This window comes from Thamnophis sirtalis, unplaced genomic scaffold (genome assembly GCF_051295495.1).
Source record: "Thamnophis sirtalis isolate CommonGarterSnake01/CBP01778 unplaced genomic scaffold, rThaSir2_p1.2 scaffold_8, whole genome shotgun sequence".
NCBI lineage: Eukaryota > Metazoa > Chordata > Lepidosauria > Squamata > Natricidae > Thamnophis > Thamnophis sirtalis.
This window is the reverse complement of record NW_028261388.1, coordinates 22902387-22915673: the sequence shown is the minus strand read 5'-3', so window position 1 is coordinate 22915673 and position 13287 is coordinate 22902387. Positions and strand designations below refer to the sequence as shown.

Genomic DNA, 13287 nt, shown 5'->3' with positions numbered 1-13287 from the left:
TGAGCAGCTCCTGGCTCAAGTGCCCACAAATAATCAGTCGTTCCATGCTAATTGCGTAAAGATTGCCATTAACAAGCAAGCCTCCAGTATAATTATAGCTTCTGTTTTGCCATTGGGGGTGGGGGCAGAAACTGTAAGTGACCAGAGCCCCATGCAAATGTTAAAATCTCCTTCAGATTCCTCCAAAGGAGCTGCTTTTTCTGGGGCCAGCAAACAGAATTCATGGAGGGGAGAAGCACTTTTGTGGTGGCTCTTCATATGTCCTCTCTTAAAGCAAACTGAAAAACCATGGAAGCATTTACTCAGAAGTAAATCTCACTCGGTTGTTGCCCCAGAAGGATTACCATAATAACTGGGTTGTTCAGGGCCGGTGAGTGTGAAATGGAAATTGTACTTTGTGGTGCATGGTGCATTGCACTTTTTTTTTAGTGTTACCACTGAACCCTTTTCATTCCTTAACATTAATTCTGTATCCATGATTTTTTAAGTAAGAAAAATAGAATCAGACTGCGTAGAGGTTTGCATAGAAGAAAGAGCCATATCTGATGATTTAAGGAGCATCGTTTGCTGTCTTCTGTATATAGTAGATCTTATTAATCTGGCTAACCTTTGTGTTAGATAAAGAAGGGAAAAATGCAGATATGAGTGTGGATTTTGCGGTTGATAATTGCAGTATATTATATGGACCATATTTATCATTCTTTAATTCACCACAAAGCAGCAAGACAAAGTTTACCATCCAGATATAATCTGGATACTTGTCTCGTACAGCATAGGAGAACTGTGTTCGTTTATGGTAGCAAGATATCAGAAGGGTTCAGGTGGCAGGGCTAACCAATTTTATCCAAACGCATAAGCTTTTCATGAGCTGCATAAAGGCACATGCCTTTTAATAACATGCGTGGGTGCTACTATTTTCCCCCTGATTTGTCATCCCTATACAACCTATACTGGATTTTGTCAGCAAAATGTTTCCGTTCTTGTCTGAGGTAGCATTGCCCTAAGTATCTACTCAGAAGTAAACACCAATGAGGTCAACATCTTGAGCAATGCTGCGCAATGGATCCAAGCTAATCCAAGGAAGTAGTTATTACATCGCACCGTTTTGAGTGGGGAAGCGTTACCATTCCCAATGAAACCAATTATAATTATATCCAGGGACAGTTGAATTGAATATCATATTACTTAGCATCGAATTATGAAATAAGACTTTCTGATTCTGGTAAGTCAAAGCTTTCCCACGGAAATTAGTGGGAGTTATCCAAGGGGGGTACCACCAGTATATTCTGCAAAGCCAAAGCATAACCAGACCATCAGGGTACATATAGATATAGATATATATATTTCTATTTTTTTTTATTTAAAAAACACCTTTATTTTTGCTTCAGCGTCTTTACATAAATAAATAAATAAATATCTCCTGAATTTTTTTTTCCAGAAAATAATACAGCCGTACCATTATATATTTCAAGAAGGACCATCAAATTGACTTAACGGGGGGGAGGGGGAGAGGGGAGCAAAACAACACAGAAAAGAAACCCACAACAAGTGAAACCCGTTGCTGTCTGACCCAGCCTGAACTTTCCTACTGAAGCGCCTTCCTGGCTCTAAAGAAAACCTGTTTTAGGAAGCGGGAGCCTAGATTTCACACCCAGAAAGAACCCAAAGAGAAGGAGGGGAAAGGAAAGAGAGAGGGGGGGGAGAGAGGGGAGGGGGGGAGAGAGGGAGATGCCAGGCTCGGAGATACCCAAGCCCTGGGGATCCCCCAGATACCGACAGAGATAAACCAGGCTGGCCTTGCCCCTTCCTTACTCTTCAAAGAAAGAGGAAGATCGGCGTTGTGATCAGCCTCCTTGCGCTATTTACAATGTGGTTAATCTCAGCTGCCACGGAAAAGGAACATACGATGCTCCTCTTAACCGACAGCTCTGGCACAGCGCGCTCTTGGCGAGCAAGGGCAGCGGGGCTATTTACACCGGCTCTAGAGAGCGTCCATCCATCTGCCGGAGACGGGACGGCGGAGGCGTCGCGCCTTAGGGTGGGACGGCAAGTCCTCTCTCGTCCTTGCCCGAGGAAGACGGGGACATGGGCGAGTCCTCTTCGTCTTCGGAGCACTTGGCCACAACGGAGAGGGAGGCGCACTTGCAGCCCGGGACGGCCGGTCCCCCAGCGCGATGGGAGCCCCCCTTGCCTTCCTTCTTGTGCTTGACGCGCCGGTTCTGGAACCAGATCTTCACCTGCTTCTCGGAGAGGTTGAGGTAGGTGGCGATCTCGATGCGTCTCAGGCGCGACAGGTACATGTTGGAGGCGAACTCCCGCTCCAGCTCCAGCAGCTGCGTGCTCGTGAAGGCGGTGCGCATCCGCTTGCTGCTCGGCAGCTGGCCCGACGTGCTGTCTGCGGGGAGGCAAAAGCGGAAAGTCAAGGCCGGCAGGTTCCAAGCCAAGTTGGCCCCGCGGGCAAGCCGACCCTTCCCTCCCAAAGGACACCGGGAAACTTAGCGCGGATGACTTTTACATCCATTAGAGCGATGCTTCTGTATAGAAGATCGCGCTAGGAATCGTTACTGCGGTTAGCCAAGAGGACAGCTATAAGTCCAAGCGCTCTTGAGATGCAGTTTTGACGGGGTTTGGAAGTACGGGAGCGACGTAAGCAAGAATTATTTCTCTAACCTGCAGGCTGGATATGACTAAGGGTCCTACAGAGGATCGCGGTCGGGCATCCCCCCCCCCAGTTCCCCACTAGTAGGGGAAACTATCAATGGTAACTCAAAGTCATTATTCGAAAATATCTGTACGAGAGTTGCGTGGGGGGGGGGAGATAGGAGGGTCAGGATATTGTTCAAAGATGCTTTTTCAGGAGGCAACCGGGCTTTGTTGTTTTTTGTTTTGAAGACGTTTTGCTTCTCATCCAAGAAGCTTCTTCCGCTCTGATAGTGGATAGCTGAAGAAGCTTCTTGGATGAGAAGCGAAAGGTCTTCAAAACAAAAACAACAAAGCCTGGTTGCCGCCTGGACTGAGAACCTCTACAGAGGTCAGGATAGGCTGACTTCTTTCAACTTGTGCGGGCTCTTTGTAAATACCCTTGGAATGGCAGACCAAGCATCGCTCCTCAGAGGTTGTGCAAAATTGCTTCTCGGGACAGCAGGCTGGAAGGTGCTAGAATCCCTCCCTCTTGAAAGCAGTCCCTATATCGGAGCTAACTCTCAGCTAACCCTCAAGTGCAGGGCACCGTTCTCTCTGCATCACCCACCAATTCCCCGAATTCTCCACACCCCTGTTTGGATTCAGCTCTCTCTCTCTTCCGCAGTCCGGACTTCGTTTCAAGGACTGGGCTGTCATTTAGGAATGCCACCCAGTGCCCATCCCTCTAATCTCGCGGACTGCGGAAGTATGGACTTCGGTCGGGAAGTCAAATTACCCCAGTCTTCAACTGCATTTTCTCCTAGGGAACGAAAGGGCAAAGGTTTCCTGGAACCCGACTCCTAGGGAATTTATAGACGCGTCCATGGTTACTTTAGGGGCAACAGTACAGAAGTGATCGGCCACTGGCTTTTCCAAGATGCTTTCAGACTTTTTGTTGTAGCCTAGAGCCCCGGGATTCCTGGTGATCGAATAACAACCACTTCTCACTCCACTTCCGAACCCATTGGGTGTCAGCTGGGGCTCCCCTCTGCGGAGATCACTTTCTTTCAGATCTCTGTTTTCCAAATGTTGGGCAAGAGGAAGCTTCTGGTCAGTTTTCTGCCGCTCCCGCGCTCCACTCCCCCGGATTTTTTTTAAAAAAAAACCTTCATTCTCCATACATCTATTCTGAAATCGCTTTTATTCGGAAGTATATGGCGGGGAAACCACCGTACCCCGGTTGCCAAACCAAGTGCCCGTTGCATTTAGACAAGTGAAAACGATTTTCCCGGCCACCGAAGAGCGAGGATCGGGTCTTGGCCGTCCCGGGCGAACTACGGCAAGAGGATCCGTCGCTCCCCAGCCCGCCCCGTGGTCCCCAAACTACTTACCCACGGAGATGCAGTGGAAATGCCGAGGATCGGGCAGCGAGTAAGCGCTCTGGTAGAGGGCGGGTACGTGGCCAGCGCTGGAGGCGGACGAACCTCCGGGAGGTTGCCGGGCAGCCAGGGGCGAAGGGCAGTACTGGGAGCCGAAGGGTGGGAAGGAAGCCTTGAGGAGCGGCAGGGCGGGTGGCGGCGGTGGCGGGTGCAGCTGCGAAGCGGCGGCCACGCAAAGGGGGCAGACGCAGAGCAGGCCGGCTTTGCGCGCAGCCGACGAGGAGACGGGAGCGGCGGGACAGGCGCCTCCGGAGGCGGCCGAAAGGCCGTGCAGGGGATGCGAGGGGTGCACGGCATAAGGGAAGAGCGGCGGGGGCGGTGGGCTGCCGGGAGAGACTCCGCCTTTCTTGTCGCTGCCGCCGGCTTCGCGCAGCACCAGCGAGTCCACCAGAAAAGAGCGCGGCATGGCTCGGCCCCGTCCAGCCTCGTCCTCGCCTTCCTGGCTGGGGTTCGTCGGCGCAGCGCCTCTTGGTCGCGGAGCTGTTCGTAGGGCGCTGACCAGCGCCAGTGGTGCTGAAAGGGCCGCGCGGCCCGCTTTAAATAGCGTCTTTGGGGGCCATGTGATGAAAGCTGCGCCGGCCCCCGTCAATGGGCTTTTTGTGCCGCGCCTTGGCACCGCCGCTGCACACTCCCCCATTATGCCCCCTTGTTCGCCAAAAGCGCTGCACAATGCCCCTCATTCTTGTCAACCCCACCCACGTTTCTGGGCTGCCTGGTTCTCTCCCCACCCCACCCCACCCCCTCCCGCCTCCTCCCTCGTCCCACCGCTAATCCATTGGCTCCTTCGTCTCCAGCTCCTGTTGCGCGCTTCGGACGGTTATACCAGCTTCCTCCCACGCGCTGCTCTGGAGGTGCGGGTTTTCAAAGCGCCTCAAATCTTGGGAAGTGCTGTTGTGACGATAGGACAGGTGCAAACCATCCCCATTTTCTCCCCCCTCCCCAGCAACGAGTTACACCTTGCAACCTTAAAAAAACATTCATAGACTCCGGTAGGAAGAGCATATTCATCAGATGCTGAATTAAAGCAGCTAAATCATCAGTCTTCGTTCCCAGCAATGCTACAGGCACTTGGCAAATCTAATTTTCACAGGATTTGCTTCTGTGAAAGCCTATGTCTTCAGAACATAACTATCATTGCTTCATTATAAAATCCATCCATTTCGAAAGTCAAACATTTTTGTTGGCAATTGATTTTCAAGTAAGTGGATGTTAAATAGCATATTTGGTTCCTTTATAAAAAGTTGGAGAGATCTACGTTTATTTATTTGTGGTTGAGCCCTGCTAATTTTCAATATCCATGCTTAAAATTACAGTTTTTTAAATATGGAAATAAAAAACTCTATCCTCTTTGATTTCCTATTAATCTCTTTTTTCAAATTGCTTTTTTACTGAAACATACCTACTTTGAACTAATCCTAGTAATATAGTCCTCTGAAATGATTTGTGTTTATTAGTCTACCTTGATTTTGTTTCACCAATTTAATAATCAACAAAATCTCCAACCTACGTTTTACAGTAAAAATTTGGGTGAGGGCAGCATGACAGATGCTTTTTAACAGATAGCATCACAATTTAAAAATCAAAGCAGAAAGTCAAAAGATATTTTACTTTCATGAACATCTTTCCCTTACCATTTATACTTGGGGAGACGGATACAATTCCAGTTGCCATAATTCAAACCAAATAGTAGAATGGGGTATAAATGTTATTAAGATCTGATCACAGCCCCATGTTCTGATTTTTAAGTTTTTGATGTCGTATTTTATATTTAACAATGTAAGTAACTGTCACATTTAACATTTATTTTCTTTGGAATTGTCTTGCAAATGTTCATTTTATTATTGTCTATCTACTTAGGTTTATGCAAGTTACTCAGTAGTAAAATAGATATCTATCGCAATAGTAAACAATATGTTAATTAATAGATAAGTCCATGACTTCACAATCCATAGAATCTAAAACAGAATGGAGAACAGCAAAGTCCAAGGGAATAAAAGGAACAATTTTAGCAGTATTATTTAACTGGGAATGAAGATTAATGGCTTAAAAATGAAACCTTCTGCAATCATTCTCAGGAACCAGATCCTTTGATCACTGTTAATTATGATGTAAATATGGATGTTCCTACCTAGGCTCACCACAGCTTTAAAAACGTAAAGCCAAAATGCTGCTTCTCCCAGGAGGGACCACTATTCCAATTTTTTTTAAAAGAGAAGAAGCGAATTTAGATGGCTTCCTTTCCAGGTAGTCACATTTTGGCAGGAAAAGGATTGCAGCATTACTTCAAAATACAAACACTCTGGAATACACAAAACAATTTTAGGAGAAGAATGCTAGTCCGCTGAAATCCACAGCCACAGTTTTGCCACAGAACTGTGCTCACCTTCTCCTCTGGTGGGAATCCTCCATTTCCCGAGGGAGGGAGAAATATCCCCTTGATTTATTGAAGAGATTGCAATGTTAGGATGCTTCCCAATGCGGTCCAGCCTCTCCATACCCTCCTTCCCATCTATTTCCAGAATCAGGTCCCCAAAAAGGTTTAGTTTGCATAAAATAAAATCGTCCAACTTCTCCGTAACTCAACAGCAATGAATGTCTTCTCTGTAGATCAAGGATAAAAAGATGCTACTCCAGCAGGCATTTTCAAATAATGAGCAAAGGGAGAGGGAGAGAGAGAGAGACTGCTCTTTCCCCCTCCCCAAACACCATTTATTTTTTATATCAGTTACTACAAATTATGGAGATCTCAGAGAAGAGGGGTGAGAAACCGAATTTGTACGGTGATCAATTTTATTTTTAAGAGACAAATGCAAATATTGTCTCTCCAGTGTGTATTTTTAAAACTATGGAAATGAAAGCCATGACTAAGAGGTAGGACTCTCGTACTGTTATATGCACTAATTGACAATGCTGGTCTATTTAGCTGAATCAAGTAGTGAGGCTGAAGTAGCTTGATGGTATGCACCAGAAGTAAGCTTTAGTCTGTCTCTCCTGTTCTCCAGTTCTCTACTTTGAGAGATCCTGGCCAATTAAAAGGGATCTTTATAAAATTATGTACTAGAGACTCAGAATCATACCTGATTCCTCTGCATATTGTACCAATGAAAAAGGGCCAGGGAGATATTGTCCATCGTGTAGGAATTATACAGCATTTAGATGCAGATCTGTTTTGGAAGGAAAAAAAACCTGACATGGATATTGCATGTATTATTTGAGTGCCATTGATCATTTCCACCATGGGGGCCCCAATGTATTAGATGTCACCCCTGAAATGTAAGGATGCTTATTTATGTCCCGATTCAGCGATATGAAAGAGAACATTCCATCCACCAGATGTCTGACTCTTGAGAACCTGAAGGGACTGTTATAATCCTACAGCAACTGGTTCCTAAGCTAAATCTAACCAGCAGAAAGATGGAAATCCATAAAAAAAATAATTTCCTTTTTCCAGGCAAGTCTGATACTCATTATATATGAGTATCCCCAAACGCAATAACTGCAATATGTTTCGGATCAGGCTTTTAGGTATATTTGGACATTAAATCAAATTCACATATAACAGAAGACGCAACTGTGAATGGAGAAAATGCACTTATCTCAGTTCAAAGCCAAGAGAAATTGAATTAAAATATTTTCTGATACTTTTTCTTATCTTTGCTGTTTAAAATTGCCAACTCTACAATGTGCAGTTTTAAAAGAGAGTGTTTGTAAAGTGTCACTGGCCATAATTCAGCGATTTTTAATGACGCCCCTTTCCAGAGGAAAGTTAGTTATCTATATATCTGAGTATTTCCCACTGAAATCAATGAGATTTAAGATGTAACATTGCTGGACTGGGCCCACTGCTTTAAAGGAAAAATAAATGGGAAAGATGAAAGAAATACCAATGGACAGTGAGACTTAAGTGGGTTAAAAAGCTGTACGATTGAGTTTTACACCTAGACTGAAATCAACCATACAACAAAGTTGAGTGTTCAGTTATTAGTCCATAGGCACACTCTATATCCTGACACAAACTGTTAAATCAGAATCACACAACTCTATCTAAATGCAGTCTGAATCAGAAATGATCTGATCAATTGCAGTTCCTAATCAGTGCCTCTCCTTTTTCAAAATTCTTAAGAAAGGAGACATTCTTTGCAATTTTATGTTGTTGTTTTTTATACGTAGAATGCCTCTTGCTTTTATTTTGGACACAGACCACTGCAGAAATGTAAATGCAGTTTTCCCACAACTTCATACAGAACCAAAACACACTTTTTTGGAAATAAGTTCCAGAAATAATGCTGAACTTAATTTTTAAAATAAATACATCTGAACTCAAGAATGGCACTTTTCACTTTTCTTTTTCTGTAAAGACAAAGCTGGGCCAGGAAAATAAGGCCATGTAGATATATTTTTTTCTAAGTCAGTACCACATGACCATTGTAAGGAAAAGGCTGCCTTAGCACCAAAACCTCCTGGCTAAACTATTCAGGAATGGTTGGAATGAAGAGAAAGTTTGGTCTTGTTCTATACAGCTTTCTCCCACTGTTGTCTTCCAGATATTTTGGTAGAAACCAATATGCATCTTATCCAAGTTTTTTTCCATATTAGTTGAGGGTAAAGAGAGGTATAAACAGGAACACATGTATAAGGTGCTCAGTTGGGGAAACCCAACTGAATCAAGCCTATGAGTTACTTTTTTAGTTGAATGAGCTATTCCTCTTAGACAATCAACCTTTCTAGGAGGACATCCTAAAGCAGGGGTTCCCAACCTTTTGAACCTCAGGGATCACTAAATTCATCATTTTAAATCCTATGGACCACTAATATGATCTGCCTCATGACTGGCTGGGTGGGCGTGGCTAGGTGGTCATGTGACTGGGTGGGCGTGGCCAACTTGATGTCACTCACGTCAAGCAGCACCTTGCCAGCCTCTACTCACCCTTCCCCTTCCAGCCACTCCTCGCCTCCCTGCTCAGGCTCCTTAGGGCCCCAACAGGAAGCCGTTGTGGAGCTAAGCAGCCACATGAGAAAGAGTTCGCAAAACACCTGGCTCCATTGAAATTGGATCTGACCAGAAGGAGGCTCAGCAGAAGCACTTCACTGAGGACTAGAGCATAGGCTTTCCAAGCAGAGGGAAGACTTGCAGGAGTGCAAGGCCAGGTACTGGCACCTGGAGACTCAGTGGACTGAGATGGTCAGCCAGTTCCAGGCCATGATGTAGTCCCACTGGAATAAGGCCCTCCAGCTCTTTGCCACCAGCAGCGCTTCTCTTCAGCCTTTGCCCAAAATCCTGCACCAGGTCGGAATTTCTGCCTTCCTCCGACCGGGAGAGACTCTCAGCAGCAACACAAGCATTCATTGCATGTAGCCGGCTCAGGGGGCGTAGTTTGAGGACCCCTGATTTAGTGCAATATAAAAAATGCAAATAATTTTTCTGCTGACCACCAAAATGTTCTCACGGACCACCAGTTGGTGGCCACTGTCCTAAAGTATTGCTGTACTTTCAGGATGGAACCCCAATCTATTAGCTCCAGGAGGGAAGGAGTTAACCCTTCTGAATGCAGACCAAGCCCAAAGCTATTGGGAAGAATATGAAGGGGAGAATAACCAGTCCCCCCTTGTGCTCGCTCCCTCCAGCCGCTGGACTTTATTGAATGTCGCTGAAAAAAAGTTTTGAATGCCAGATAAAGGGAGGCGAATTAAACTGTGTGACAGCAGAGGATAAGCAAACACAAAGGGAACTCTGTCACACTTTGGCCAAAATCCATGGGCTTTTTACCAAGCCTCTTTGCTATGATTGAATTAAGTAATAGGAAAACATTTTCTTTCAGTTTAGAGCCATTAAACAAAAACTTCAAAGCCAAGAGCACTTTTTAATGTGCAGTCCTCAGACAATGAAATCTCTGGTTTGCAGTGAAATATTGGAAATGGCTTCTTGTGCAAATTCTTGAAGTCCTTGAAGAAGGGAGGAGAAGAAGGATCACAGGGAAACAGGCACTCCTTCCCTTGTCTTGATTTTGGAAGAATATCTCAGCCCCTGGAAAGGCAGGAATGGAGACGGAAGGATCCCTTAAAGTGCCTGAATCTGGGCTAAGGCATCAAAATGGAGCCCTAAGAATACCTTATCTGCAGCCAGCAAGGACCATAGAAATGGTACTTGCCCTGAGATAACCGAGTAATGTTGTTTTTCTCCCCCCCCCCCCCAAAAGCAGACCCATCATCTGGAGGTGTCTCTAGACTCATAGTTATCCATGGAGGCACAAGTGAGCTTAATTGGAAGGAGTGGGACAGTAACAGCTGTTTTAGATAGGGAGAAGGAGTAGGAGGAAGAAAAGGAGAAGGAGGAAGAGGAGGAAGAGGAGGAGGAAAAGAGGAAGAGGAAGAGAAAGGAGAAGGAGAAGGAGAAGGAGGGGAGGGGGAGAGGGAGAAGAAGAAGAAGAAGAAGAAGAAGAAGAAGAAGAAGAAGAAGAAGAAGAAGAAGAAGAAGAAGAAGAAGAAGAAGAAGAAGAAAGAAGCAACTCACTGTAACAACATTGCCAAAAATGCATTCAGAGTTGTCAACCTTATTGTACGAAGTTTCTCTCTGGTAATCTAACTAGGGCATACAAAACCTTTACCAAACCCATCCTTGAATACTGCTCACCTGCCTGGAACCCACACTGCATTTTGGGCATTAATACATTTGAGAGGGTCCAGAGGTATTTTACAAGAAGAGTACTCAACTCCTCTGCTCACAATAAAACTCCTGATACCACAGGCTTGAAATTTTAGGCCTGGATAACTTTGAACTATGCCGTCTATGTTGCAACCTAAGCTTAGTACACAAGATTATCTGCCAACACGTCCTACCTGTTAGCGACTACTTTAACTTCAACCGCAATAACAAGGGCTATCAATAGATACAAATGAAAGATAATCCCCTCTAATCTGAATAGCAGAAAATACGACTCCAGCAATAGAGTAGCAAATGTCCGGAACACTCTACCTGATTCCTGTTGTTAGTTCCTCTAACCCCCATATCTTTTACCTTAAACTGTCTACTGTGGACCTTATGCATTTCTTAAGAAGTTCCTAAGGGGGCGTGCATGAGTGCCCCAGCCTGCCTACCATCCCTGTCCTACATTTATATGTACTCATTTTATGGGTTTATGGCTATGGTTTGCTTATTTATACTCATTTATTTCTGCCTTTTTCCTGTGTCCATGTCTATGTCTCTACTGATACTTGTTTCCTTGTACTTGTTGACAAATAAATAAATAAATAAATAAATAAATAAATAAATAAATAAATAAATAAATAAATAAATAAATAAATAAATAAATAAATAAATAAATAAATAACCAGCAGCTGCTAACCTGGTCTCAGTGGTTCATGCATTTGGTAGCTTACAAACTGGACTATTAGAACATATGCAGGGGGACGTATCCTTCCATCGGCAAAGAAGCTCCAGCTAATGCTACAATTTAATTGCTGAAGGCAACTTCCTGTCACAAAAAAAACCCCAAGCTGATCACTGCACTGGCTGACAGTTTGCTACTGTGCTAAATTGAAGGAATATATATATGTAGTTCGCCATTATCCCCATTATAATGAGCTCTTTTGTTCCGCAGGTATCCCACAACTGTAAAAACAACTTACTCTGCTCTTCCTTTCTAATATCTCATCACACGCTGGCATGTTGCATTGCTTCTGGATTTCTTTAAATGCATTTCTTCATGCAGCAAATTGTAGGATCTTCAGAATATAATAGGGATGCAAGCCTACAAATATGAGGCATGCTGTTATTGCTTAGAAGGCCGACGTATTGCAATATTTTTCCTCGATAAGAATCAGTTTCTTCTGCCCTATTGAAAGAAACAGGCCAGGACTGAGTTACAGGCGCATTAAGGTGAACTACAAGGTGAATGTGCATCCAGGACTGCTTGGTCTAGGCGTGAGGGAAAGGATGACTCCCTTCATGGAAGGATCAGAAGTCCACCAGCAAAGGTCAGGCTTGTTTGTTTCTCACAGCAAGGTTGCATTAAGAACAAGCAGAGCCTGTGGCATCTCCCCAGCCTTTCACGCAGTGGGTTCAGACCTCTTCTTGCCCCTCTGGCCTTTTCAGCTAATCTTTTGCTTGCCTCTCCTTTTTCACACATGGGGGATACTTGGTTGTGGAAGGAGGGTGTCCAGTCACCTTGTCAGTCCTCATAATTATAGAAACTTCCTGACTAGAATGCCCCAGATTAAATATTTGTGTTATTCCAAAATGCTAAATTTTCTTTCCAGCTTCCTTTCCATTCCCAAATGACCTCCAGATCAGAGGTGGTATTTAGCAGGTTCTGACCAGTTCTGGAGAACCGCTAGCGGACATTTTGAGTAGTTTGGAGAATTGGTAAATATCACCTCGGACTGGCCCTGCCCCCATCTATGGTCTGTCTCCTGAGTCCCAGCTGATCAGGAGGGAATGAAGATTTTGCAGTAACCTTGCCTTGCCATGCCCACCAAGCCACGCCCACCAAGCCACGCCATACCCACCAAGCCATGCCCACAGAACCAGTAGTAAAATGTTTCAAAAAGTTATACCATGTATGGTCTCTGGGAAGTCGGGGGGAGGGAAGGGAGGTGGGGATCTAGGGGGAGGGGGGGAGGGGGGAAACATAATATGTGTTAAACTTTAAGGTACATGATTGCACTTGTATACTGTGGCTTTTTAATGTTAGTGTTAAAACAGAACAAACTGAATATATTGGAAGGTAATAGAAGTATACCGAAGGGAGGAGGTGAGTGAAAGAAGAAGGAGGGTGGAGAGAGTGAGAGAGAGGAGGAGGAGAAGGAAGGGAGGGAATGGATTAAGAGAGGGAGTGATAGGGTCAGGGTTAGATAGAGGGGGTGGGGAAGTAGGTGTAGAGGGGTATGTGAGAAGGAAGAATGAAAGTTGGAGGAGGTTGAAAGAGGGTGTATGGTGGGTCAAGGTGGTATATTCGGTTTGTATTGTAGGGGACACTTTCTATATAAGTGAGGGTTGTGGTTATTACTCAATGTTATATGCCCTGGTTATGCACAGTAAACATGTGATTGTATAGAATGAAACGGAAATAAAAATATTTTGCAAAAAAAAAAAAAAAAGAACCAGTAGTAAAATGTTTGAATCCCACCACTGCTCCAGACTCTCTCTCTCCCTCTCTCTCTCTCTCCCTCTCCCTCTCCCTCCCCCCCCTCTGTGTGTGTGTGTGTGTGTATGTGTGTGTGTTGGGGA

At 44.8% G+C, this 13287-nt stretch overlaps 1 protein-coding gene across 1 annotated transcript; it reads right to left on the bottom strand.

The window, feature by feature from the left end:
* Positions 1 to 1761: 1761 nt before the first annotated feature.
* GSX1 (GS homeobox 1) lies at positions 1762 to 4467 on the bottom strand. Its single transcript, XM_014052156.2, has 2 exons — positions 4014 to 4467; positions 1762 to 2395 (listed from the first exon to the last, which is right to left on the bottom strand). Exons 1-2 carry the CDS (start codon positions 4465 to 4467, stop codon positions 2034 to 2036), a joined length of 816 nt encoding a protein of 271 aa, XP_013907631.1. The 3' UTR covers positions 1762 to 2033.
* Positions 4468 to 13287: the final 8820 nt, after the last annotated feature.